This window comes from Nasonia vitripennis (assembly GCF_009193385.2).
Source record: "Nasonia vitripennis strain AsymCx chromosome 1 unlocalized genomic scaffold, Nvit_psr_1.1 chr1_random0002, whole genome shotgun sequence".
NCBI lineage: Eukaryota > Metazoa > Arthropoda > Insecta > Hymenoptera > Pteromalidae > Nasonia > Nasonia vitripennis.
Window position 1 is genome coordinate 625,840 of NW_022279588.1, and position 24,545 is coordinate 650,384.

Below are 24,545 nucleotides of genomic sequence, written 5' to 3' on the forward strand. Positions count from 1 at the left end.
GAGCAGCTTGGCTAGGAGGGACGCCTTCTCGCCACGAACAACCGGATTCTGTCGTTTGACCTTGGTCACCGGAGATCGTGCTCGACGCGTGCTTCGCATCTCCATATATCTCACGAATTTCTTCACGCGACTATAGAGACGTCGAAGCCGAGATTCGAGCCACAGCAACAAATCTAAAACAAAAATGCCTAAGCCCACTTACACCGCGCACCAAGTTAAAAAAAATTCTATTGAAAACCTACGTCGAATTATCGGAGGTAGGCGAGCAAAGATGAGAAAAAAAAACCAAAGCCGAAACTCTTAAGCCAACCTAGCCGACATATCGCAAATTTTCAAATCGAAAATCTTATTTAAAATATCCGTCGGCACATAGGAGGAAAGCGAGCAAAGATATCTTCTGACTGATTTCTTACACAGTGATAAAATTTTATACATGACCCCTCTGTCCATGTATCATACTGTTAATGTTGCCTAATAAATTTTTGTGACATCGTATAACGATCGCTTTTCCCCTGTATCCAGAATCTCAGTCGGGAAGCAGGATTCGGAATGGAAAAAGGTTATTAATCACATACTCTCGTATACTTTTATACCACAATATGAATAAAATAGTTCAACCAGTTAACAACACAGTTAACTGTCTCACCTATACTATTTTTTTACATCAATAATCACTGTACTATTTCAATATATTTTTAGCTCATGAATGTTACAATCGTTGACCACCATACGGCATCTGACTCATTTATGAAACATTATGAAAATGAAATGAGGTTACGCAATGGGTGCCCAGCTGATTGGATTTGGATTATACCTCCGATTTCTGGGTCAACAACTTCAGTCTTTCATCAAGAAATGGCTTTATATTACTTAAAACCATCGTACGACATGCAGGTATATATGAAAAAAAAAATTATTTTAATGTCTAGGATAATTACTTAAATTTAACACAAACTAGCTACTATAGTTAATTAATTATTATTAAGTAACCTGACTTGTCTTTTGACAATGTAAAGAGATTTTAAATTCTTTATCATAGTTAAATTTTAAAATCACACGCAAATGTTATCCAAACAAATTATCTGAATAAATCTATATCCCACTAGCATTGAGGTTTTAAAACATCACTTCTGCTTTAAAGGCAGCTCCTATGATTTTTGGGTTTACTGAACATGAATCTGCTACCGCAATAGTAAAATATATTCATTTTTTTATAATAAATTATTGCAAAATTCACATATTTTAAACGTTTAAGCTCGAAACTGCATCGTATATGAGGTTTTTGGGGTCGCTGGACACGAATTTGATAACAGGTTTATAATAGTACATTACACAACTGGGGCGAAAGTTGGCTTTTTCTGAAAAAATAATTCTGCAGTGCTGCGCGCGTTGCATCGACGATCCGTCTAGGCCCTGAACGTGTCACATGAGGATACACGTCACGGGTGTCTAATTACTATAAGAGAGCGAGTAGAAGAGTGCAACGTGGTGGTGGCTGTGGCGCGACGACAGAACGTCTGTCTTGCAAGCCAGAGGATCTCGGTTCAAGCCCAAGGTCCGTCACTTCTTTGTCTGAAAAAGCCAATTTGCCCCTTGTTGTGCACCGTGCTTTTTATAATCAGGGCATCGATAGCGCTCTTTTTAGCCTGCCTAAAAAAGCGGAATTTTGAAAATTTTCAGTTATAAAAATTTTTGAAATTGTGGAGGCGAAAGTGCTGTCTACTTTCACCCCCGGGGCGAAAGTACTTTCGCCCCTAGGAAAAAAACACTTTCGCTTTAAGATATATGTATATATGTGTGTTTGGGTGTGTTTATATGTACACTCGACACGAAAAATATCTGATAAGAACGATTTGAAAATATCGTAGTGTAATGCGGCCTTTGCCGAGGTTAGGTTAGGCTCCCAAAAGTCGCTCTTTAGCGACGAGTTTCATATCTCGCCGAACGCGCCAACTCCATGGTAGAATGCGAGTTTGCGAACAAACTTGTTTAATTTGAAAAACCAAATTGTAATTACAATTACTGTAAAAAAATGTTGTCTAAATTAATAATATCAGAAGTGATAGAAAAAACATCTTAATTTAAAAAAAATACAAAAATGCATTCAAATTTTTACTTAAAGTTCGAAGTGTCATATTATAATACGTAAACTATCTTTGTTTTAAATGAATTCGGATAAAAAGGCAACTTTTCATACATTTGTGGAAATAAGTAACGAAGCAACGGCAGATGGCGAAAATAAACGAGATGACTATGAGATATTTTTATTATATTATTTATTTAATGCGAATGAAATTGCGATAAAAAAATATACATCAGTAACTGGTGATAGAAGTAACTAGGAGTGAAATTCCAGAGAGGATCAGAGAAGTAAATACTTCAACTGGCCTCACGCTTCCAAACATATCATCTGTAAATCCATTGATTTTTGTCGCAAAGATAAAGAAAATATGAAAAAATATTCCCAAACTAATTTGATGATGATGGATTAAAAATACTACGTACTGTCTATAACCAACATCAAGCTGCTTGTAAATGATTCTCCCTTTACACCCTCCTGTCTTCTTCGAAGCCACTCTAGAAATGCTGAACATGCTGCTAAGGACTGCAGCAACGAGTTCAGGAAGCAAGTATACCCCAAATTTTGACTTTCCTGGGGTTGCGGTCTGCATGATCAGCAGATGCTGTTGCAATGATTGGTTGGCTGGATCTCATCACAGAGACTCCCCAGACACCATCTCTGTGGCCTGTGTACTCCCTCTGCATGCTGCAAGTCATGGTAGGATTCTTGAAACTGGATACTATCTTGTCTGAGCCTTTAGTATGTTTGAAGCCTTTACTTTACGAGCAGAGCTTCCACCCAATGCTGCAAGAGTTTGTTGCAATTATTGTTTATATTCAGTTTACTGAATATGACATTAATTTTAAAAATAGTACTTACTGCACTCTTTTCTGACTAAGCTTTGATCTTTCTTTTAAAGACTTGCCGCTAAGTACTTGCCCTTTGTATACAATATCTCAAGACTAGTTGATTGGGGGATTGTGAATTATCTGACATATCCCATATACTTGCTGTACTGTCTCCAGATCCAGATGCCGACGAATGGGTGGTACGATTCCAAGCACAAATGAATACTTCTGATTCGAGACCTTGCAGTTTGGTAGCTTTGTTTGCTGGTATTTTTACAGAATTTGCATTTCCACCAGCTTGTTCCTGCTGTCGATCATCAACTTCCATTTCTGATCTGTCACCCTTGTCATTGTTACCCGCACTCTCGTTTGAGGTGACAACTGGTGAATAAAAAGTCAATATGAAAGTGATTTTATAAAAAGATTAACAACATTCCTTTCTTCTGAAATCTGTCTCTCTAATTAGTCTGTCGTAACTGGTGGTTCTCCAGGCATGATTCTCTATCAAATACTAATGCTATTGCTTATAATAAAAGCAACAATTCAAATAAACATCTTTAATAAAAACTTTGTAGAACATATTTACAGTTTAAGTATAACACATCCATCTGCAAGAAAATAAATGAACGATAATGGTTATGCAAAATATGGTTTCAATTAACATAAAGCCTATGGCCATGTAATGAAGTAAATTACAGTATCTTATGTTTTACCTTAGTAATTGATGTGCCCTCCATTGGCGTCAATAACAGCCTGAAGCCTACGAGGCATTGAATTTGTCAGGTCTCTGAAGTAGTGTAAATTCAACTGCAAACTTTCCCAACTATTTCTGACTCTTCGAAGTAATTCTGCCTCTGTTGGAGCAAAATTAGGTTTCCAATCTGCAACCATCGTTGCAAAAACATTCTCAATGTAGTTGAGGTCCGGTGAACGTGGTGGATGTGGCAGTCTTCTTATTTCAGGATGGTTTGCATACCAGTCTTGCACTATCCTTACAGTATGTACTGGGGAGTTATCCTCAATGATGTAGAAATATTCTTGCTCTGGATATCTACCTCTGATTTGGGGTAACATAAAATTTTCTAGAAGATGCACGTATCTTTCAGCATTCAGCTTGCGATTGATCTGAACCAAAGTTCCTGGCCCATCTCCAGACAACCAGGCCCAGAATGACTTAGTTCTTCGTCCAGATGTTTTATTAGGAAGAACATATGGAGCTTGATAACGTGTTTGTGGTGGTCTCCAAACACCATATCTTCCTGAAACCAAAAAAATAACCAAATAATACTGTAAAGCAGGGTTAAATAGAATAAAAACAATTGATAATTTGAAATACTCGAACATAATTATAAATAATGGAGCATACGATTAGGTATCGAGTTGGTTCTTCTCAAGCGGTACATTGCACTACAGCAGACGAATTTTGTAGTTTATAGGTTATAAAGAGGTTCGCGATGATATGCATGGCGACGAGGCCACTTACTTAAAATTTAGCGCGAAATTCAAAAATGTGAAACGAGTTATATGCTACCTACCGTCCTTACAAGTTGAGAATACTTTTTCGTCGATTGCTATCGTTCTTCTCCATTCCTCCTCAGTCCTATTCAAATAAGTATTGGCATAATGCAGGCGAGCGATGACATCCTGGTGGTTCAGATGAATTTTAACTGCAGCTTTACGATACGTAAGATTTGTCCTTTTTTTATAGCTGTTCTCAGCGTTTCTTCATGAACGTCTAGGTTCAATAATTCTGGCAAATGTTTCACGGCCCGAAATGGATCCGCAACTTTTTGAAAAAAAAAAAAAAAAATTAATTAATAACCAACAATTTATTTGTTTATCACAGACATGCAAGCATGCGACGCGTTTCTACGACTGACAAGCGCGATCGTGACCGCAACGCTACTTGGAAAAAAAAGACGAGCTTTTACAATTAAAACAAAACACGGACGAGCTAACTGCTGCCATGCATATATCGCGCGCAAATAATCAGACTCATTTTCAATTTTTTTTTTATTCGTAGCACATAGCACTTTCACAATTTTAACTTCAATAAAATATTTACTTTTAAATCACATTCTTAAATTAACATCGGCATACTGCGGAGGTCTTTGTAAATGGCCCAGTGAATAGAATCCAAGTCAGCTTTGCGGATGTATCCAAGTCGCAAATACTCGTGGATGCGGCTGTGTTGTGCGGTCAAATAATCCCAGACGATTTCGACATCACCAACTGTAACAAAAAAACCGTATACATGAAATTTGATGTGCCTTCCAAAAAAGTTCTTTTAAAGAATGATATTGCAATTATTGCAATAAAAATATATATTTATGACTCGTCGCGATTACCTGTGATACGACGATTGAAACTGCGGTGATAGCGCTGGTTGATTTTCGCAGATATCTGCTGAAAACTCCAGTCCCTCGTCTTGATGCTGATTGTCCCAGGCAGTTCTGATGCCAAACGATCCGTGATGCTCATCATCTGCAGCAGCACGATGTTGATGAGCTCCCAGAGCTCCACGTCCAGCAGGTTAATATCCGGAAATCGCAGACGGTAGTCTGAACCAAAAAATGGTTTCGTTTTAATAAGATCACACTACTTTATCATGGCTCAATATTTAGAAAAATGTGCAAACTTACCACGCTCAATTAACGCTTCCATGGCTTAGAACGGTGTAAAAGTCAAAAGGCGTGTGCTCGGTTCGAAGATTCGCTGCAGAATGACTCCAAAAGCCGTTGACTCGTTACAGCAACCCAGCGCGATCTTCATTTATTTTTCGACATGTAACGACGCCATCTATACGATACCGCGAGCGCACGTGCAACAGAAACGCGTGAAGATTCAAATTAAATTTTAATATACCACAATTTAAAATAGAATAATTATCATAGTTAATATAAAAACGAAAAAATGTAAGTTTTTGAAGTTTGTAATAATAAGCTAAACTACAAAATTACCTGAATATCTTCTGAGTTAGGGAAGTGCATGTAAGTTATGAGATCAGCCTTGACGACCTCTCGTCCACACACCTGTATTCAATATCTAAAAAAAAAGATTTGATTATTTAAATTGTTTTTTAATAAAAACAATTAAAAAGGCTTGATAAAAACCTTATATTAATGCTGTCAGCAATAACAACTCGACATTGCTCTTTGAATTGTTAGTTCCAGTCTTGAGAGATCTTGACCTTCTCATCACTTTCCTGCATTCGTCTTCCAGAGCTTTGAATTCCTTATCAAGAGTCTGCATACGTTGTTCTTGAATTGAGAGAAGAAACACCTTGTCAGTTTTCGCTTAACTTGAATGATGCCTCTAATCAAAAGAAATACTATGAAAATAAATAAAAAATAAAAACTTACTGATTAACAACCACTGCTTGACTAGTACCATAAACGTTGTGAAGATCATAATGATTACCCAAATGCTGTTTGGCGTTCATGCAAACGGTTTTTCTTGCTAATAGATTACCATTGACATTAGGTAAATAAGGAGGATTGTCAAGGGAAGTTGCCTTGCAGCCGTTAATATGGTCATTAAGAAGTTGTTTCTGGGTTCGTGAAGTCGGGCCAAGTAGTAGATACTGTATTCCATACTTTTTCTTTAAATGGTTCATTGCTTTCTCTATCGAATATGAATATGCCCCGTTTGACGCCTTCATCATACGGAATGTACGTGCCATTCTTCTCATTTGCTGACACGCCAGCAATATCTATGAAAAAGATCAATTCTCACATCATGGATTTCTTGAATGAAATTTTTTTTTATCTCCTCACCATATCAATGCCGACAATCAGTCCAAAGAGACCAATGGCAGAGCTAAAAATTTCGACAATGAGCATTTTCACAAAGAGGGCTGGATTGGTAGCATCCGAAAGAGCTGCACCAGAACCAATGATTGTAACAGCAATACCACAGACAAGATTAACAAGACCCACAGCAAGACCAGCTCAAAACATCAAGTGTCCTGCCATAACATTCTGTACGTTAATGGCACGTTGCTTCTACTTTCTCTTCACTAAATGTGTCAAGCAGTCCAGAGACAGTACAATGACTGTAATGAGTCCATAAATAGCAACAGCTAACTTGTTTTCCCTTGCCAGTGATCTAGTACAGCACTGAAAGGCAAAAAACAGATTGATCATTAGTCAATATGAGGTAAAAAATTCAGAGAGAAATAGAAACTCGACTTTTGAGAAGCAGAATACACAAACCTAAGATCGTGGAGGCAGCACAACAACAGCAACAAAGTCAAACCAGAAACCGTCGTTGAGTTTGCCGAGGACCTAAGGGAGAGCTCCAGTGGTCCGATGAGCATCTTGCTCTTCTGCAACCTCATATTGTCCTTGCAAAAGGTATGAAGATGAATGGTTAGTCACAGCAATACGAGGGAGAGCCATGTAATAAAGGTCGATACAAAGATTCTCGTATACTTACTATTGCAGTTCTGGGGTGAGTTGCGCTGCTGCTGGTTATGCTTGGCCAAGAAATTGTTCTACTGCCTATTTCTGGTTGGGGTAAAGAGGGAAGGCTGATTGCGCTGGTTGGTGTTGTAGAAGCCATTGGAGCTAAAGGTCCGGAGCTCCAGTGCAAATCGGAGCAATTGCGCGAAAGAATGCCGTAAGCCAGGAGCCCGAGCCTCTGCAATTAAACTCGCCAATGATTTTCTCTGGGGGACTTCAGCAGCAGCTCACCGCCACGCACAATGACCGACCGGCGACGAGCAATAGACACGCAGACGTCGACCGACGCAATACTTACTTATCAGGGCCCAGGAGTTCGGCTCGACGTCGGGTTCGCCGCAATTGCGGCCGTAGTCGTAGCCGCAGGGTCCTCTGGGTCCACCGCCAAGCGGCCCGTCGGGGCTCGAGTGCTCGTCGTTGTCATTCCGGATCTGGTTGATGGGCATGGGGCCCTCTGTGCTAGTGGCCTTGCACGACACTCCGCGGTCCCTCCAGAGCTCCATGACGTCGCGGAGCATAAAGCGTATGCGTAACGGCAGCTTCGGACTCTTAGCCAGGCTATTTATGCGCTTGAAGCACTGCTCCATGAGCAGGACGCCCTTGTCCGTGTCGAGGATGCCAGAAGCACTCCTAGCACTCGATATCTTTGGCGCCCCCCCCCCCCGCCCCACGGGATCCGTTACACCGGGTCTACGCCTCTTATCCACAAGCTGCCGAACGAACACGCGCAGCGAGTTTTGTAATAAAATACGTCAGCACATCAGAGGAAGGCGAGGGCAGGCAAGGGTCACATCTAAAACAAAAACTCCTTTACTCACCTACCCTGTATACAACGAGTTTCAGTCTGCAGCAGATCGGGGGAAGGCGACCAAAGGCAAGAAATAAATCAAAAACCAAAAGCTCTAAAACCTATACCTACACGCTGCAAATTTTAATAAGAAATTATTTAAGCATAGAATAAATCTAAAACTGAACGCCCTGAACCTACTTACCCCAATCAGAGGTCTTCATAGACTTGTACAATGCATGTCTGGAAGAGGGAACATTCCCCACAAACTGGAAGAAACAGCGTCTGGTGCTACTGCCAAAAGGAAAGAAGCCACCCCAGGATTCCTCATCATACAGACCGCTCTGCATGTTGGACACCCCGGGTAAGATCCTAGAACGCATAATCTGCGTAAGAATGGCTAATTTTATAAGGAAGAGGTGGATTAGCGGAACACCAATATGGCTTTAGGAAGAATCGTTCAACCCTGGACGCAGTTAGCCTAGTGATCGACACTGCGTAAACATCGATCGAGGGAAAAAGATGGAAGGGATGAAGGAAGAAATACTGCGCCATAGTTACATTGGATGTCAAAAATGCATTCAATTCGGCCAAATGGAGTGAAATACACGAAGCACTCCGGAAACAGAATGGGCCCTTATATATAAAAAGAATGATGTTCGACTATTTGAAGGACCGAATCCTATTATGTGACACGGAGGACGGTACCAAGACCTATAAAGTTACAGGAGGCGTACCCCAAGGGTCAGTGCTTGGCCCACCGACGTGGAACATCATGTACGATGGGGTACTAAGACTACAAGTACCTAAAGGAGCAACAGTCGTGGGCTTCGCTGACGACATAGCAGTAGTGGTAGTAGCGAAACATAAAGAAGATTTGACAGAAATAGTGGAAGAGGCGACCCGTATAGTACACGAATAGCTAACGGAGACAGGTCTGGAACTAGCCAGCCACAAAACGGAAGTTATTATTATCTCTAGTAGAAAAAAGATGGAGGAAATTAAACTGACGGTAGATGGACATCAAATAGCTTCTCAACCAACCATTAAGTACTTGGGCATCACTATCGATGCAAGACTAACTTTTAAACAACATCTGGAAATAGTCAGTGATAATGCAGCAAAAGTCGGCGCTGCTCTATCACGATTAATGCCAAATATAGGAGGCCCAACTCAGAAGCAAATGTTACTCTTAGCCAGTGTAACCACATCGATTATGCTATATGGAGCCCCAATATGAGCAGATGCGATGCAGGTGAAATCGTATGCCCGATTGCTAATCACTGTGTACAGACGAAGTGCACTAAGAGTGGCGTCCGCTTACCGTACAGTATCGGACAATGCGGTGTGCATTATTGCTGGTATGCCGCCGATTGACCTATTGGCGATGGAAAGTAAGAAAGTATTCCAAACTAAAAGAAGAACAAGTGACAAAACTTAGAAGGAGATCTGGGATGCAGCAAGAAAGAAGACAATGGCCGAATAGCAAACAAGATGGGATGTTAGTGACAAAGTGCGATGGACACATCGCTTTATACCAAAAATAGAGGATTGGACTGGAAGAGAACATGGGGAAGTCAACTACTACCTCACACAGTTTTTAACCGGGCACGGATGCTTCCGGGCTTATCTGCACCGATTTAAATTAGACGACAGTCCGAACTGCCCAGCTTGTTTGGACGCTAACGAAGATGCGAAGTATGTTCTCTGCGATTGTTCGCGATACCAAATGAAACGAGAAGAACTTGAGTGTTATCTCCAGACTAGAGTGACACCTGAGTCAATGATGATGAAGTGAATGATCCTTAAGAAGGTTAGAAATGACGAAGAGAAAAGAAGGCAAATACAAGGCGAAACAGCGGAATAAAAATGTAGCTAGACGAAGGTCACTGAGCCGTGTCGGGGTTGAGGCTGTCTAGAGGATGGCCAGACGATGCCGCACGAAGCATATGACCGGACGATGCGGAAAGAAGCAGACGCCTGGATGATGCAGAAAGAAGAAACGAAATGACGACCACATCAATTAGAAGAGGGCGTAAAAGCCTTTCGCTTACCCGCGAAGCACTATCGACGGTCGTATCGCGGGAAACAAGGGCACAGAAGATGGAACTAGGTGCGCCTTTACCGAGGGTCGATAAAGGGAAAGAGGGCGTTCCTTGGTACGGTTGGGTGTTTTTCATCTGGTCGTAAAAAGGATGGGTTAAGTCGGTGTGAATCCGACACACGGTTGACATTGCGGATTGGGCTGTTTTGACGACTCCATAAACAAAGTAACGCTATGGTCTTTCTAAGATTTTCCCTAATACCTTTTCTCCGAGAGAGAAAAAAGTGGACATTGTCATATCCAAAGAGTCGACCTGGCTTCCGGACGAGAATTCGGACGTCGTTACCAGTGGTTCTGAAAATGCAACTACCTTTGGTCCGTTCTCCTTTCTCCACTTTAATCTCTTTGCTATGGTGCTGGCATCCAAACTTGCTTGACCACCCTCCATTTCCTTAGGTACTGCTAACGCTGCATTTTTGGAACCCGGTTCCTTCTTGGTTTCTTCCTTTGTCCCTCAGGAGTGCTCGCCTTGTCCTCACTTTGTACATTGCTTAGATTTTGTCTAGCTGAGGAAGTTTTTGGGGCTATCGGCAGCATTCTAGCCTCCTCTGCTATAACTTCGCTTGTGGCAGGTACATTCTGTATTTCTTGTTTCTCCGTAATTCTCTTGTCTATAGGGTTTCAGGACAATGCGTCCGCATTCATAATTAATTTACGTGGCTATATCGGAACGTATAGTAGTATCCTGCCGTATAAATAATGTCTGAAATATTTCACTGCATCGATTACAGCAAGGCATTCTTTTTCTGTTGTGGAATAGTTCTGCTCTGATTTATTAAGGGACCTGGACACATACGCTACCCGATGGTCTTCTTCCGGTTCTCCCTGACTAAGGACTGCTCCTATGGCGCCATCCCTAGCGTCCGTAGTCAATAAACGGCTTATTGAGATCCACGGAGGCCAACACTGGTGCTTTACAGAGGGCCCGTTTCAAAGTTTCAAAAGTTTGTTTTTGCGCATCAGACCATTCCCAATTCTTATTCTTCTGCAGCTGGGAATTGAGTGGTTGTACTTTTTCTGCAAAATTAAGGATAAATCTTCTATAATATCCCGCCAAACCAAAAAATTGAGGGACTTGTGTCGTTAGTGGTGGAAATCCCATCACAGCTGAAATTTTAGACGGGTCTGCCCTTACACCATTTTTATCAATTATATGTCCTAAGTAAATAATTTCTGGTGTTAGGAATTGAAATTTATCAATTTATAAACGTAGCCCTGCTTCGGATAGTCTCTCGAATACTTTATTCACTATCTCTTCGTGTTCTTCCAACGTATTTGCATAAATTACTATATCGTCTAGGAAAACATACATCTCAACCCCTTGTAGTCCCGATAAAACGCAGTCCATGAGACGTTTGATGGTTGGGGGTGCGTTGGTAAGGCCGAACTTCATGCATAAATACTCAAAATGGCCGTACTTTGTGTTAAAAGCCGTCTTTTGTATGTCCTCGGGTTCGAGTTCTATCTGATGGAAGCCCATGGCTAAATCAAAGACTGAAAAATATTGTGCGCTTTCAATTTGCTCTAATATTTCCAATATATTAGGGAGAGGGTAGGCATCCTTGATCGTCTTAGCTCAAGCTTTCGATAGTCTATAACCAGGCGAAACTTCATTTTTCCATCAGGTCCCGGTTTCTTGGGGACGATTCGGCAAGGACTGCAGAATGGACTATTGGAGCGTCGGATGTCATTGGCGTCTAAGAGTTTTTGTAGTTGGTTGAATATATTCTTTAGGTCTATCGATAGGTTGAATATTAGAAAATTGAAAATTAACTGCAGATTGCATATCAAAAATCGAGTAAAATTTTAAAATAGTGTTGAATTTAAGTATATGGTTATCATTTAATTGACTTTTAGAATTAGAATAATTTCCATTTTTGAAATAAGTACATCTATAGTATTATAAATGTATCATAAATTGTCTTACAACAGCAAATAATATATTTTTTATCTTCATTTTCATCAGGTATTCCTGCACTAATTTATTGCTTGAAGTGATTTGCAGCATGAATTTTTTCACATCTTTTTTAAACAAATGTCACATCGACAGTGACGAATTGATGTAGAAACTATAAAATTTTAATACATAACAAAATCACGACAATGTTCTCGCCAGTAATAAATAACTATATGCATAGATAACTTTTTTGATAATATAAAAATTTTATGTTGCTCACTAGATAATAATAAGACATCATATTTTTCTATTTGTTTACTAAAATTTTAGCGTCTTTATTTTCATGATAATCAGTGATTAAATAATCAATTTAACTTGGCGGCAAAAATTTGGAAAAATAAAAATTCGGAAAAATTAAAGCATGAATGGCAAAAATTATAAAACTGAAATTGCGAAATTAAACAATTTCTAAAACGAAAATGTTAAACTGAAATATTAGTCAGTTTTTTAATATTTTCAGTTTTAAAATCTTACCTTCTATTATAAATTAATGCGTAATTTTCATGCTTCAAATCTTTATTATTTAAAATTTTTAATTCCACTCCTATTAGGAATTGACATTAGGAAAAAAGATCTTAACAAAACAAACATTTTATTACCATTGCAATATATATTTTAACCGAGCGACGTTAGGAGTGAGGTGAATCGCACTAGTTATTATTAATCCTCGATTGAGGTAAAGATTTTTTTTATTTTTTTGCAGTCAATTTATTTGGATAAGCATCAACAAATATATTTTTCATAATTATTTAGTAAAAAAAAATAATTTAAAAATAAAAATATAAAAATTTTTTAAAATATGGAAAATTTAGTATTTTTTATGTACTTTCAATTAGTAAGGGGCGTTTTTTAAAATTTTGTTCCCAGACGGAGCTACGCGTTCCCTATCTTAAAAAATTCTAAACAAAGACTATTTTCATGTATTTTGAGCTGCTGAACAAGAATCCGACGGTATTTTTTACCGATACGTCAAGCGTTCTTCCCTAACCTCAAATATTCCCCCAAAAATTGCTTTTTCACGCAGTTGAGAGGTTTATCCTGTGTACGACGGGAGGAAAATTATTGACAGAGAGTATTTTAATGTATTTTGTGCTGCTGAACACGAAACCGGCCGTCTTTTTTACCGATATCCCTCAAGCGCTCGTCCCTAACCTCAAAAAATCACCCAAAATGTCTGTTTTACGCGGTTAAGAAATTTACGTCTAGAGGAAAATTATTGACGAAGGCTATTTTTATGAATTTTGAGCCACTGAATTTGAACACGAAACTTATTTCTTTTGGATTTTATTAGTTAAGTACATTTGATTAAAACCAAATGCCTTTAAAACCTAAATAATTAGATGGACGTACCTTTACTTCATACCTGTTAATAACATTTTCGGTCGTGTATAGTGATTCATGGATTCAAAGAAATAAATAAATGAAATGGACGGATTCCTTTTGGAAAATGATTGAAATACCTGTCATTTTAGAAAATTTATTGATTTAATTAACTCGATTACGTCAATTCCATATGGCGTTCATAATTACCAAATATTACTAAACTGCATAAGTAATCAGAACAAAGCCCGCGTTTTAATTGAATTTATTCTGAAAAGCCTTAGTTGGGATATTCTAAAAATTACCAAAATAAAAAAGAAATTTAGCTGTTTAGCTATAAAATTATACTAAAAATAGTAGAGAACCGTAAAGAAGCATGCTTTACAAGATTTTACAGATTTCTACCCTTTTATATTTTATATGTTTTTACGTATTTCACATTTTGTGCACTCAAACATCATCCCAGAGAGTGTATAACTTCCAAAGAGAGTAAATCTATATTTAGCTTTGCGCACGGAGAAGGGGGCCTGCCAGGTCGAGAGCTAAGAGCCCTATACTAGTATACCTATAGATATCAATGTAACGCATTCCACTTAACGCATTCGATCTAACGCATTCCAGAAGTTACAAACAATGTAGGTTCACTGTCCCATAAGAAGTTATCAGTTCAAAAATATAGCATGTAACGAGGAACAACGTCCCTCGACACACCGGTAATCAAGGCAGGATAGAGATTGACGAAATAGGGCGGTGTTGGCTCAAGTGGTAGCACGCGCGCCTAGAGATCTAGGAAGCGCAGGATCGATTCTCGGTCCCGGCGTCAAGTCTCACCCCGTTACAAGCAACTGTTGTAATAAAAGATAAATTTCAATATCCAATTTGTTTGTTACAGTTGACTAATCGCAAATCACAAGAAAGTAAACAATTTATGCAATTAATACGAAATTATAATAATGATTTAGCTTTCGACAGTTTTGGGGCTAAACTAGATATTGTTCCTGGCCATGGCCCTTAAGTTTTTTGCATTTGTGGTCAAACTTATCATAATGCTTATACATTAAATCCAGTAACAAATGAAAATAGAAAATTTGGACAATCATATACAATAGACAATGAAATAGCTAATGAAATTCGGTTTTCAACTGATATAAAATCCAACATAAAATTACTAAATAAAAATGACAAAATCTTACGTAAAATAAATCCTTTTGCTGAAGCATACAAAATGATGCATGAAGTTGAGGCAGAAGAATTAAAACGTGTTCGAAATGCTAATAAATTACCTAGAGAAGTTAAAATGTTTATCACGCGCCAAAATTATTCTAATAATAAAACCTTTGAACTTTCATCATGTTATGAAGTTGCAGTAGTTTTTGTAGGTGAGGAAGGAGAACCTCCATTATTCGTGACTTTTGTGTTGATTCTAAAATTCAGAACCTGAAATATTCCAATTATAAGTAAACGTGTTGATCCAATGACATATCCTTTTATTTTTCCTTTCGGACAAGGAGGATGGCAACCTAATTATGAAAGTGAAATCAAAAATAAAACCCAAGTTACAGCGTTGCTATATTATTCTTTTCTTTTGAGTATACAAAATGAATTTAATTCTTGTTTAAATTTAGGTAAATTAATTCAACAATTTATAGTCGATTCATGGTGTAAAGTTAAAGGAACGAGATTATTTTATATTAGAAATCAGCAAGCAAAATTAAGAACTGAAAGGTATTGTGGATTAATGGATTAAGTAACAAATAAAATTCAATCAATTAATGTCAACATTGACAATGGTTATTTTACCATCAACATTTATTGGAAGTCCGCGTTCTTTGCAACAAAATTATATAGACGCAATGACAGTTGCTCAAACATTTGGAAAACCTGATTTATTTGTTACTATGACTTGTTATCCTAAATGGATTAAAATTGAAGAAAATTCAAATAAGAATGAAAATACATTAGATAGACCTGATTTAGTAGCTCGAGTTTTTTATCTTGAAGTAGCTGCATTCTGGAATGAATTACGGAATGAATTACAAAAAAAAATGTCGGTAAAATTATTCGTTACATTTATGTAATTCAATCAATATTTGTTTAAATATTAAATTAAACAATTAAATTAAATTAAAGTTATATTCTTTTATTTTAATATTTCATCATCCTTGCAATGCTAAAGAACTATACAATAAATATAAAACTTGACGAAACTATTCAAATTTTCAAATACGTCTCCAATGATTAGCACCTTCATATGATTCGAACATTATTCACTCACTTAATAAGAGACAATGTGATATTTTTAACGAGGTTATAAAAGCAATACATTCTAATGAAAAAAATTAAAAATAAATTCTTATGGATGGTCCCGGAGGATCAGAAAAAAAAGTTCTTTACAGAATATATTAATTTCATATCTTTATAAATTTGTTACATGGAGATAAAACAGTTCATACAACATTTAAATTACCATTAAATTTATCAGAATTATCAACAAGTAATGTAGGTCCAAATTCAAATTATGGAAAATTTCTAAAAACAATAAAAGTATTAAAATATGCGTTTGATGCTATTGATAAATTATCTAAACATTTGCATAATTCAGTAGAACTATTTGGAGGAATGATAGACGTATTATCAGGAGATTTTTGTCAAATATTACCTGTTGTAGGACGTGGAAGTTGAGCTAAAATTCTAGAATCGTGTGTCAAAAAAAGTTCAATATGGAATAAATTCAAAATTATGAAATTAATTGATAATATTAGAGTCACTAATAATAATCCATAGTTTAAATCCTGGTTATTAAGGGGTCAAGCCTGGGTTAAATTCTGCAAAAAAACAAAAAGATATTCTTCTTACCAAAAAATTTTTGATTTGATGTAATTTGAAAAACAAAATTCTATTGAAAATATATAAAATATACACCATTTAAAAAAAAAAAACATGTATATACCTTGTAAAATCATTGACCAAAATTCATGACATTTCACTATATAAATAAGTGTTTTTAGTCACTTGCCACGGCTTTTTGAAAGATCTGGACCGTCTTCTTTACTCTATCCGGACTTAAAATGTACCTTAAACATGCCCCCTCGGACCGATCGAGAGGCATTGCTAAAAAATATAAATCAAATACTGCTAGCAACAAATTTTGTTGCTAGCAGTATTTGATTTATATTTTTTAGATAACAAAATTTGTTGCTAACTATATTTAATTCATAATTTTAATCGTTTTCGATCTGCATTGTCACTAACAATTCCATTTAATCTATTTTAATGTCCTTAAAATCGCTGAAAATAATGCGGCAATGTCAGGTTTAATCCAAAGTAATCGTATCGTTTTTAAAAGACTATATTATAACTAAAAGTAATAAATTTTAATCATATTTCAGTGTTTGTTAGTTAATCGTAATTAATAATGGGTCAAATAAAATTGTTTCTAATAGCATATAATCGTTATTAATAAACAGTATTAAAATCGCAAATAATACATAATTCTATCGTTTTTGATCGTATTTAATGTAAATCATTGAAATCATTTTCAACTACTTATAACGCAATTAAAAGTGATAAACTTTAATTATTTGTGATAGTTAGTTGATAAATCCGAATTACACCAATAAAAAATTGAGCGCGCAATCCCTGTGACCCATCATGGCTGACCCGAAACACCGTCACCGTTTAAAAGCATTCTTATACTTAAATGCCAAAAACTATGGAGCGTTCTTACTAGACTCAGTGATTGGCAATCTAGAGCTCCTAGATAGAAGTTGCATGACTCCACTCTCAAAAATTTGAGTGTATTAAAACTGTACATCTTAGTCTTTAAATTTAATAATATTTTGTAAATGTGAGATGATACATCATCGCTCCCTACGAAGAGTAGTACATTTCAGATCTCGCACCGAAGACTAGTACATTTGGTTATTCGGCGCGAAGACTAGCGCTTTTCACTTTTCCTCGCGAAATAGCACGTTTTACGGCTCAAATTAATGCTCTTTGTAGTATGAGAAATATTTATGATAATTTAATAATTTTTGTACTAGCTGACTCTTTGCATGTGAATATTACTACGTACTACTTTGGCGTTCGTAAATATCATCTATTGTTTAAGCATAAAGCCCCGGAACCACTAGTGTTTTCGTGAAATGTCCTAGTCTTCGCGGCAAGGACGCGAAACGTGCTAGTCTTTGCGGCAAAGACGCGAAACGTGTTAGTCTTCGTAGTAAGCGAAGATATTATATGCCTGATTGTGAGAAAACATGAAATACTGTGCACAAATATTACTATAAAAAGAACGATTTTCTGAGTTACCAATATAAATTTGTAAAAATGTAAATCATTTTGAAAAATTATGAAAATTTGTAAAAATTATGACAGGTTTGATGTTAGTAATGCTCCAAATTTAAATGTAAAATTTTTAATTTTCACATTATTTTACATTCCAACACAATTCTCAAAGTTTTTCACATTTATCATTTCCACAACATTTTTATTGTATTGAACAATAAACAATTAAAAAGTATTAAAATCTTCTACTAATATTATATGTTAAAAACCATTAAATTAATCTAGATTAAAAACGATAACACTACATCATGATCCAGCGAATTTCAGACAATATAAAGAGCATTGGAACAGATTGAAAACGTTTAGATACGATCAAATTTTATACCAAAAATGAAGATCCATTGCGATTATGCAAAACGATTAAATTATACTAAGAAACAATTAAGAATGGCTCGTCGCCAGGTGGCGTCTGGATTTTATTACTCGCAAGTAGTAAGAATCTGTGATGGTTAGTATATAAGACCATTCAAGTTATTACACAAATAATTCATTATAAAATGCATGTAATACATGCATTAATGTAACAATGCGTGTGATAGGCAGTACGAGTGTGTATTTATAAAGTGTTCTATAAATATAATAAAAAAGTCCTAAATATAAAAAAAAGAAAAATAATACAATATTAGATATGATTATAAGATATTAAATGCGATTAGATTTATAAATGCAGTAATTAGCATCAAAAACGATAAAAAACGCCTAATATATATATATATATATATATATATATCGGATTTTTAAAACATTTTATGATAATATATTAATCGTTTTTTATACCATTTTAATCGTTTTGTAATACAAAATAATAGTTAATAATATATTTGTATGCTGAACTGATACAACCCATTCTAATACCTAATAAAGTCAAAATTGCGTTACACAAACGACTATCAAAAATGATTGCGGTTTTTGAAATCATTTTCGATCTTCGGATATTAGCAGGGAAGTTTTATAGTGTAGTGAAATTACCGAAAATGTGTGTACGGAATTTCCGTGCAGTAAATATCTGTGTAGAATTTTTCCGTGCAGTTATTTCCTGTGTTAATTATAAATTATTTTGTGTAGCGTGTAGGGTTATTTTTGTGTAGAGTTTATACGGTGTCTATTTAAGTCTTGATTCGGTAAACACAGAAAAAAATGAAGATACGTTTAATTCAATATCAATAGATTTGTCTATTCATTAACACCCAACGGAGTTCCTCCTCATACATTAACATTAAAAGTTAATGCGATTGTAATTTTATTGAGAAATTTAAACTTAGATGGTGGCTTATGCAATGAAACTAGATTAATGATACAAGAACTACGATCTTATGTTGTTAAAGCTGAAATTATTACTGGTACCTCTAAAGGTAAAATTATTTTAATACCCCGAATTGATTTAAGTCCTTCAATTGAAGAAGTTCCATTTACCATAGTACGAAGACAATTTTCATTTAGATTAGGATTTGCAATGACTATAAATAAATCTCAAAAATATTATTAGCAGAAGATTCAGTAATAACAGAAAACCCAAATGATAAAATTGATTATTTAAATAAATGTTTAAATGATAATCTAAAAATTTATATTAAAAATGTTGTTTATCGTGAAATTTTTGAATTAGACAATTTTTAACTAATTTTATATTAAGTATCTTCTAGTATTCTCGATAATTAATATTTTATTTATTTATATACGTTAATATTAAACAATAATTTAATTTTTCTATACATTATAAAATTTTTAATATGTTTATGTATAAGTATGTTCTGTCTAACAATTAAACAATAAGCATCAAACAAAGGAAAATAGCAGCAACCAGTTCCATTGCCATTGGTAGTGCTTGTATATTATCATTTTCATATAATCTACTTCTACTATGATATTAATGTGCTTAATGTCCCCGTATGCCGTAAAGCCTTTCACATCTTTTTCCAATAACTAAGCATCTAGGATATAATTTTGGGCCTTACAATTTTTGGGCCTATACAGATTTGAATCTTAAAATTTATAACCTTAACATTTTTGGGCCTTAATAATTTCGGGTTATTTAAATATTCGTGTGTGTCGTGAAGCCATTTATATCTTTTCTCAATAAATGACATATTTATATCTATTAGTATAATTCTTATCTCATTTGAATTTTTTGAAGTCCTATAAACTGTGTAACAACATAGACTTAAGGGTAACAATTTCAGACCCGCCTTAACGATCGCCGAAGCAAATAGCGCCCGTCCACTGAAACCTATAAAGTCGACAGTAACAACAAGATTATAGCAGAAAAAGTTCAAATAAAAAACTATATACAAGACCAAAGCTAATATGACAATAAAAAGCAAAATAAAAATTTTAAGATCTACAAATTTCAGAGGCCAGATCAGACTGAGCAATCAAAACAATTTCCCCGGCTATCTATACATATTGTTGCGCATGCGCAGATTGCATTGATAAATATCAGATATGTATAGAATATTATCGTACAAAATTATTATAATGTTTCCAAACTGGCCACTTCTAAAGTTCAGAGCTGACTGAGGAATCAAAACCACTTTCACGGCTATTTATACATATTAGTAGGAATGCGCAGATTGCATTCGTGAATATCGGAAATATGTATAAATATATATGTGTATATGTACATGCAACGTCTCTTATGCGGACAATTTCCAACGTAGAAGGGTACTTATGCAGACTTTGGCGGACTTATGCGGACTGGCGCATAAGTCCACCCAAAAGTTCATATATTTATTGGCACTTATGCAGACTGTCTGCATATGACCTCCCGTACATCTATCGGTACATTTGCAGACATGGCCGCATAAATCACGTTCTAATACAAAGCATCGATAACTTATTTAAATCGTTTAAAACATTTATAACTTATATGTATTATCGGAATTAAATAACTTTATGTAGACTAACTGATTATTGTAGATGTTATTATCAGCAAATTATTAATAACTAACTACTTATTATCAGCAAATTATTAATAACTAAGTACTTAACGAATCTTGTTAATAAGGAATTCGGGAAACAAGGAAACATTTACAAAGACCCTCGCTACTGTACATACAGTTTCAGGAATAATGTAAATAAAGGTCGCCATGCAATATATAAAATGATGGTGTTATTAAATATTAAATATTGTATTAACATTACCCTGGTAAAAATTTGTTGGGATTTTAGGTAGGATACGACTAGAGATTTTGAATATCACTGGATCTTGGTAGATCCTAGACAAGAAATAAAAAGTTGTTTAGCATCATTTAAAAAGTTAATAACTGCAGCTAGAAAAAGCATTCTGCAGCTCTTGACTTCTACGTGTAAAAATCGAGTATAAAAAAGCAAAACCAGCACAGGAGTCAGAGGTCACCGAAGACATGGGGTCCAGGAATCATGCTAAATAACGTACTGAAATTTCATCCCAAAAACAACTTTTTAAACTCATTAAACTTTTTGGCACGTTCTAAGAATTAAATAATCATATAAATTTTTTCACAAAACGCTTACTCTTCGAGATATAAACGTTTGAAGTTAGAAAAAAAACGCAGTTTTCGCATAGTTTAGCTGTTACAAATCAAAACGCGTATATCACAAAAAGTAAGTGTTTTGAAAAAAATTAATGTGATTATTTTTTGTTAAAAATGTGCCAATTAACGTACAAAAAATTATTTCATGGACGAAATTTTGAAATTTCGGGCTAACCTAGAAAAATCCAAAAAATTCTGGCATAAATAACAGTAGGTTAAGCCAAAGAGCTAACGCTATGGAAAATGGAAAACCTTGAAAATGCAACTATTTCTATAATCTTAGTGCACGTTAAGGACATAATCCACATATAAACAGATAAATACGCTGACCTAAGCGAATTTATTTTTTGTTACTAAAGATTCAATCAGAAGTGCCCGAGATTTGCTTGATCGTGGCTCAGTTTGCGTAAAACGTTTACTAACAAAAATAATTCTGGCCTAATAAACAGTACGTTGGCCAACTGGCTAAGACTATGGAATATGGAAAATGTTAAACCAGCAACTATTTCCATAGCATTAGTACAACGTTTTGAACATAATCTAGATATGAAGAGAAAAATACGCTGACCTAAGCAAATCTACTTTTTCGTAGTCGAAAATTATATAATCAGATCAGACGTATAAGACGATATCCGCGCGAATTTACAACAAGCGCTTACTATTGAAAATAATTTTGGCCTAATTAGCAGCTAACTGGCTAACGCTATGGAAAATGTAAAAGCTTGAAAATGCAACTATTTCCATAAGCTTAGTGCACGTTAAGGACAGAATCCACATATAAACAGATAATACGCTGACCTAAGCGAATTTATTTTTGTTTCATATCATTCAATCCGAAGTCCCTGCGTTTTCCTAGATCGCTGCTCGGTTTGCATAATACTGTTACTACTAAAAATAATTTTGGCTAACACTATGGTAAATGCAAAAGCGTGAACTAGCAACTATTACCATAGGGTTAGTGCAACGTTATGCACATAATCTAGATATGAAGAGAAAAACAAGCTGACCTAAGCGAATCTTTTTGTGTCATATCATTCAATCCGAAGTTCGTGCGTTTTTCTAGTTCGCTGCTAGGTTTGCATAATACTATAACTACTAAAAATAATTTTGGCCTAATTAGCAGTACGTTAGCTAACTGGCTAACGCTATGGAAAATGTAAAAGCTTGAAAATGCAACTATTTCCATAAGCTTAATGCACGTTAAGGACAGAATCCACATATAAACAGATAAATACGCTGACCTAAGCGAATTTTTTTTTTGTTACTAAAGATTCAATCCGAAGTCCCTGCGTTTTCGTAGATCGCTGCTCGGTTTGCATAAAACTATTACTACTAAAAATAAATTTGGCCTAATGAGCAGTACGTTGGCCAACTGGCTCACACTATGGTAAATGGAGAAGCGTGAACTAGCAACTATTACCATCGGTTTAGTGCAACGTTATGCACATAATCTACATATGAAGAGAAAAACACGCTGACCTAAGCGTATTTTTTTGTGTCATATCATTCAATCCGATGTCCCTGCGTTTTCCTAGATCGCTGCTCGGTTTGCATAATACTATTACTACTAAAAATAAGTTTTGCCTCATTAGCAATACGTTAGCCAACTGGCTAACACTATGGAAAATGGAAAAGCGTGATCTAGCAACTATTTCCATCGGTTTAGTGCGACCTTATGCACATAATCTAGATATGAAGAGAAAAATACGCTGACCTAAGCGAATCTTTTTGTGTCATATCATTCGATCCGAAGTCCCTGCGTTTTACTAGATCGCTGCTCGGTTTGCATAATACTATTACTACTCAAAATAATGTTGGCCTAATTAGCAGTATTTTAGCCAACTCGGTAACACTATGGAAAATGGAAAAGCGTGAACTAGCAACTATTTCCATAGGTTTAGTGCAACGATATGCATATAATCTAGATATGAAGAGAAAAACACGCTGACCTAAGCGAATCTTTTTGTGTCATATCATTCAATCCGAAGTCCCTGCGTTTTCCGAGATCGCTGCTCGGTTTGCATAATACTATTACTACTAAAAATAATTTTGGCCTAATTAGCAGTACGTTAGCTAGCTGGCTAACGCTATGGTAAATGCAAAAGCGTGAACTAGCAAATATTACCATAGGGTTAGTGCAACGTTATGCACATAATCTAGATATGAAGAGAAAAACACGCTGACCTAAGCGAATCTTTTTGTGTCATATCATTCAATCCGAAGTCCCTGCGTTTTCCTAGATCGCTGCTCAGTTTGCATAAAACTATTTCTACTAAAAATAATTTTGGCCTAATTAGCAGTACGTTAGCTAACTGGCTAACGCTATGGAAAATGTAAAAGCTTGAAAATGCAACTATTTCCATAAGCTTAATGCACGTTAAGGACAGAATCCACATATAAACAGATAAATACGCTGAACTAAGCGAATTTTTTTTTGTTACTAAAGATTCAATCCGAAGTCCCTGCGTTTTCCTAGATCGCTGCTCGGTTCGCATAATACTATTACTACTCAAAATAATATTGGCCAAATTAGCAGTACGTTAGCTAACTGACTAACGCTATGGAAAATGTAAAAGCATGCAAATACAACTACTTCCTTAAGCTTAGTGCACGTTAAGGACAGAATCCACATATAAACGAAGTCCCTGCGTTTTCCTAGATCGCTGCTCGGTTTGCATAATACTATTACTACTAAAAATAAGTTTTGACTCATTAGCAGTACGTTAGCCAACTGGCTAACACTATGGAAAATGGAAAAGCGTGATCTAGCAACTATTTCCATAAGTTGAGTGCACGTTAAGGACAGGATCCACATAAAAACAGATAAATACGCTGACCTAAGCGAATTTATTTTTTGTTACTAAACATTCAATCAGAAGTCCCCGAGTTTTGCTAGATCGCTGCTCAGTTTGCATAGAACGTTTACTACTAAAAATAATTCTGGTCTAATTAGCAGCATTTTGGCCAACTGGCTAACACTATGGTAAATGGAAAAGCGTGAACTAGCAACGTTATGCAAATAATCTAGACATGAAGAGAAAAACACGCTGACCTAAGCGAATCTTTTTGTTTCATATCATTCAATCCGATGTCCCTGCGTTTTCCGAGATCGCTGCTCGGTTTGCATAATACTATTACTACTAAA

The 24,545-nt window shown here is 35.8% G+C and overlaps 2 protein-coding genes across 13 annotated transcripts in view; one reads left to right on the forward strand and one right to left on the reverse strand.

Annotated features, from left to right (window-relative positions):
- Positions 1-24,545, forward strand: part of Nos (nitric oxide synthase) — a 1,339,001-nt gene that overhangs the window by 461,353 nt on the left and 853,103 nt on the right. For all 12 annotated transcript variants that reach the window (XM_032601207.1, XM_031933451.2, XM_032601209.1 and 9 more), the window contains 1 exon segment: positions 700-894. In XM_032601207.1, the coding sequence (XP_032457098.1) occupies positions 700-894 (195 nt within the window).
- LOC116416116 lies at positions 6,044-6,612 on the reverse strand. The gene is made up of 2 exons (XM_031922954.1): positions 6,273-6,612; positions 6,044-6,170 (listed from the first exon to the last, which is right to left on the reverse strand). The coding sequence occupies exons 1-2, from the start codon at positions 6,599-6,601 to the stop codon at positions 6,149-6,151; spliced, it is 351 nt and encodes a 116-aa protein (XP_031778814.1). The 5' UTR covers positions 6,602-6,612; the 3' UTR covers positions 6,044-6,148.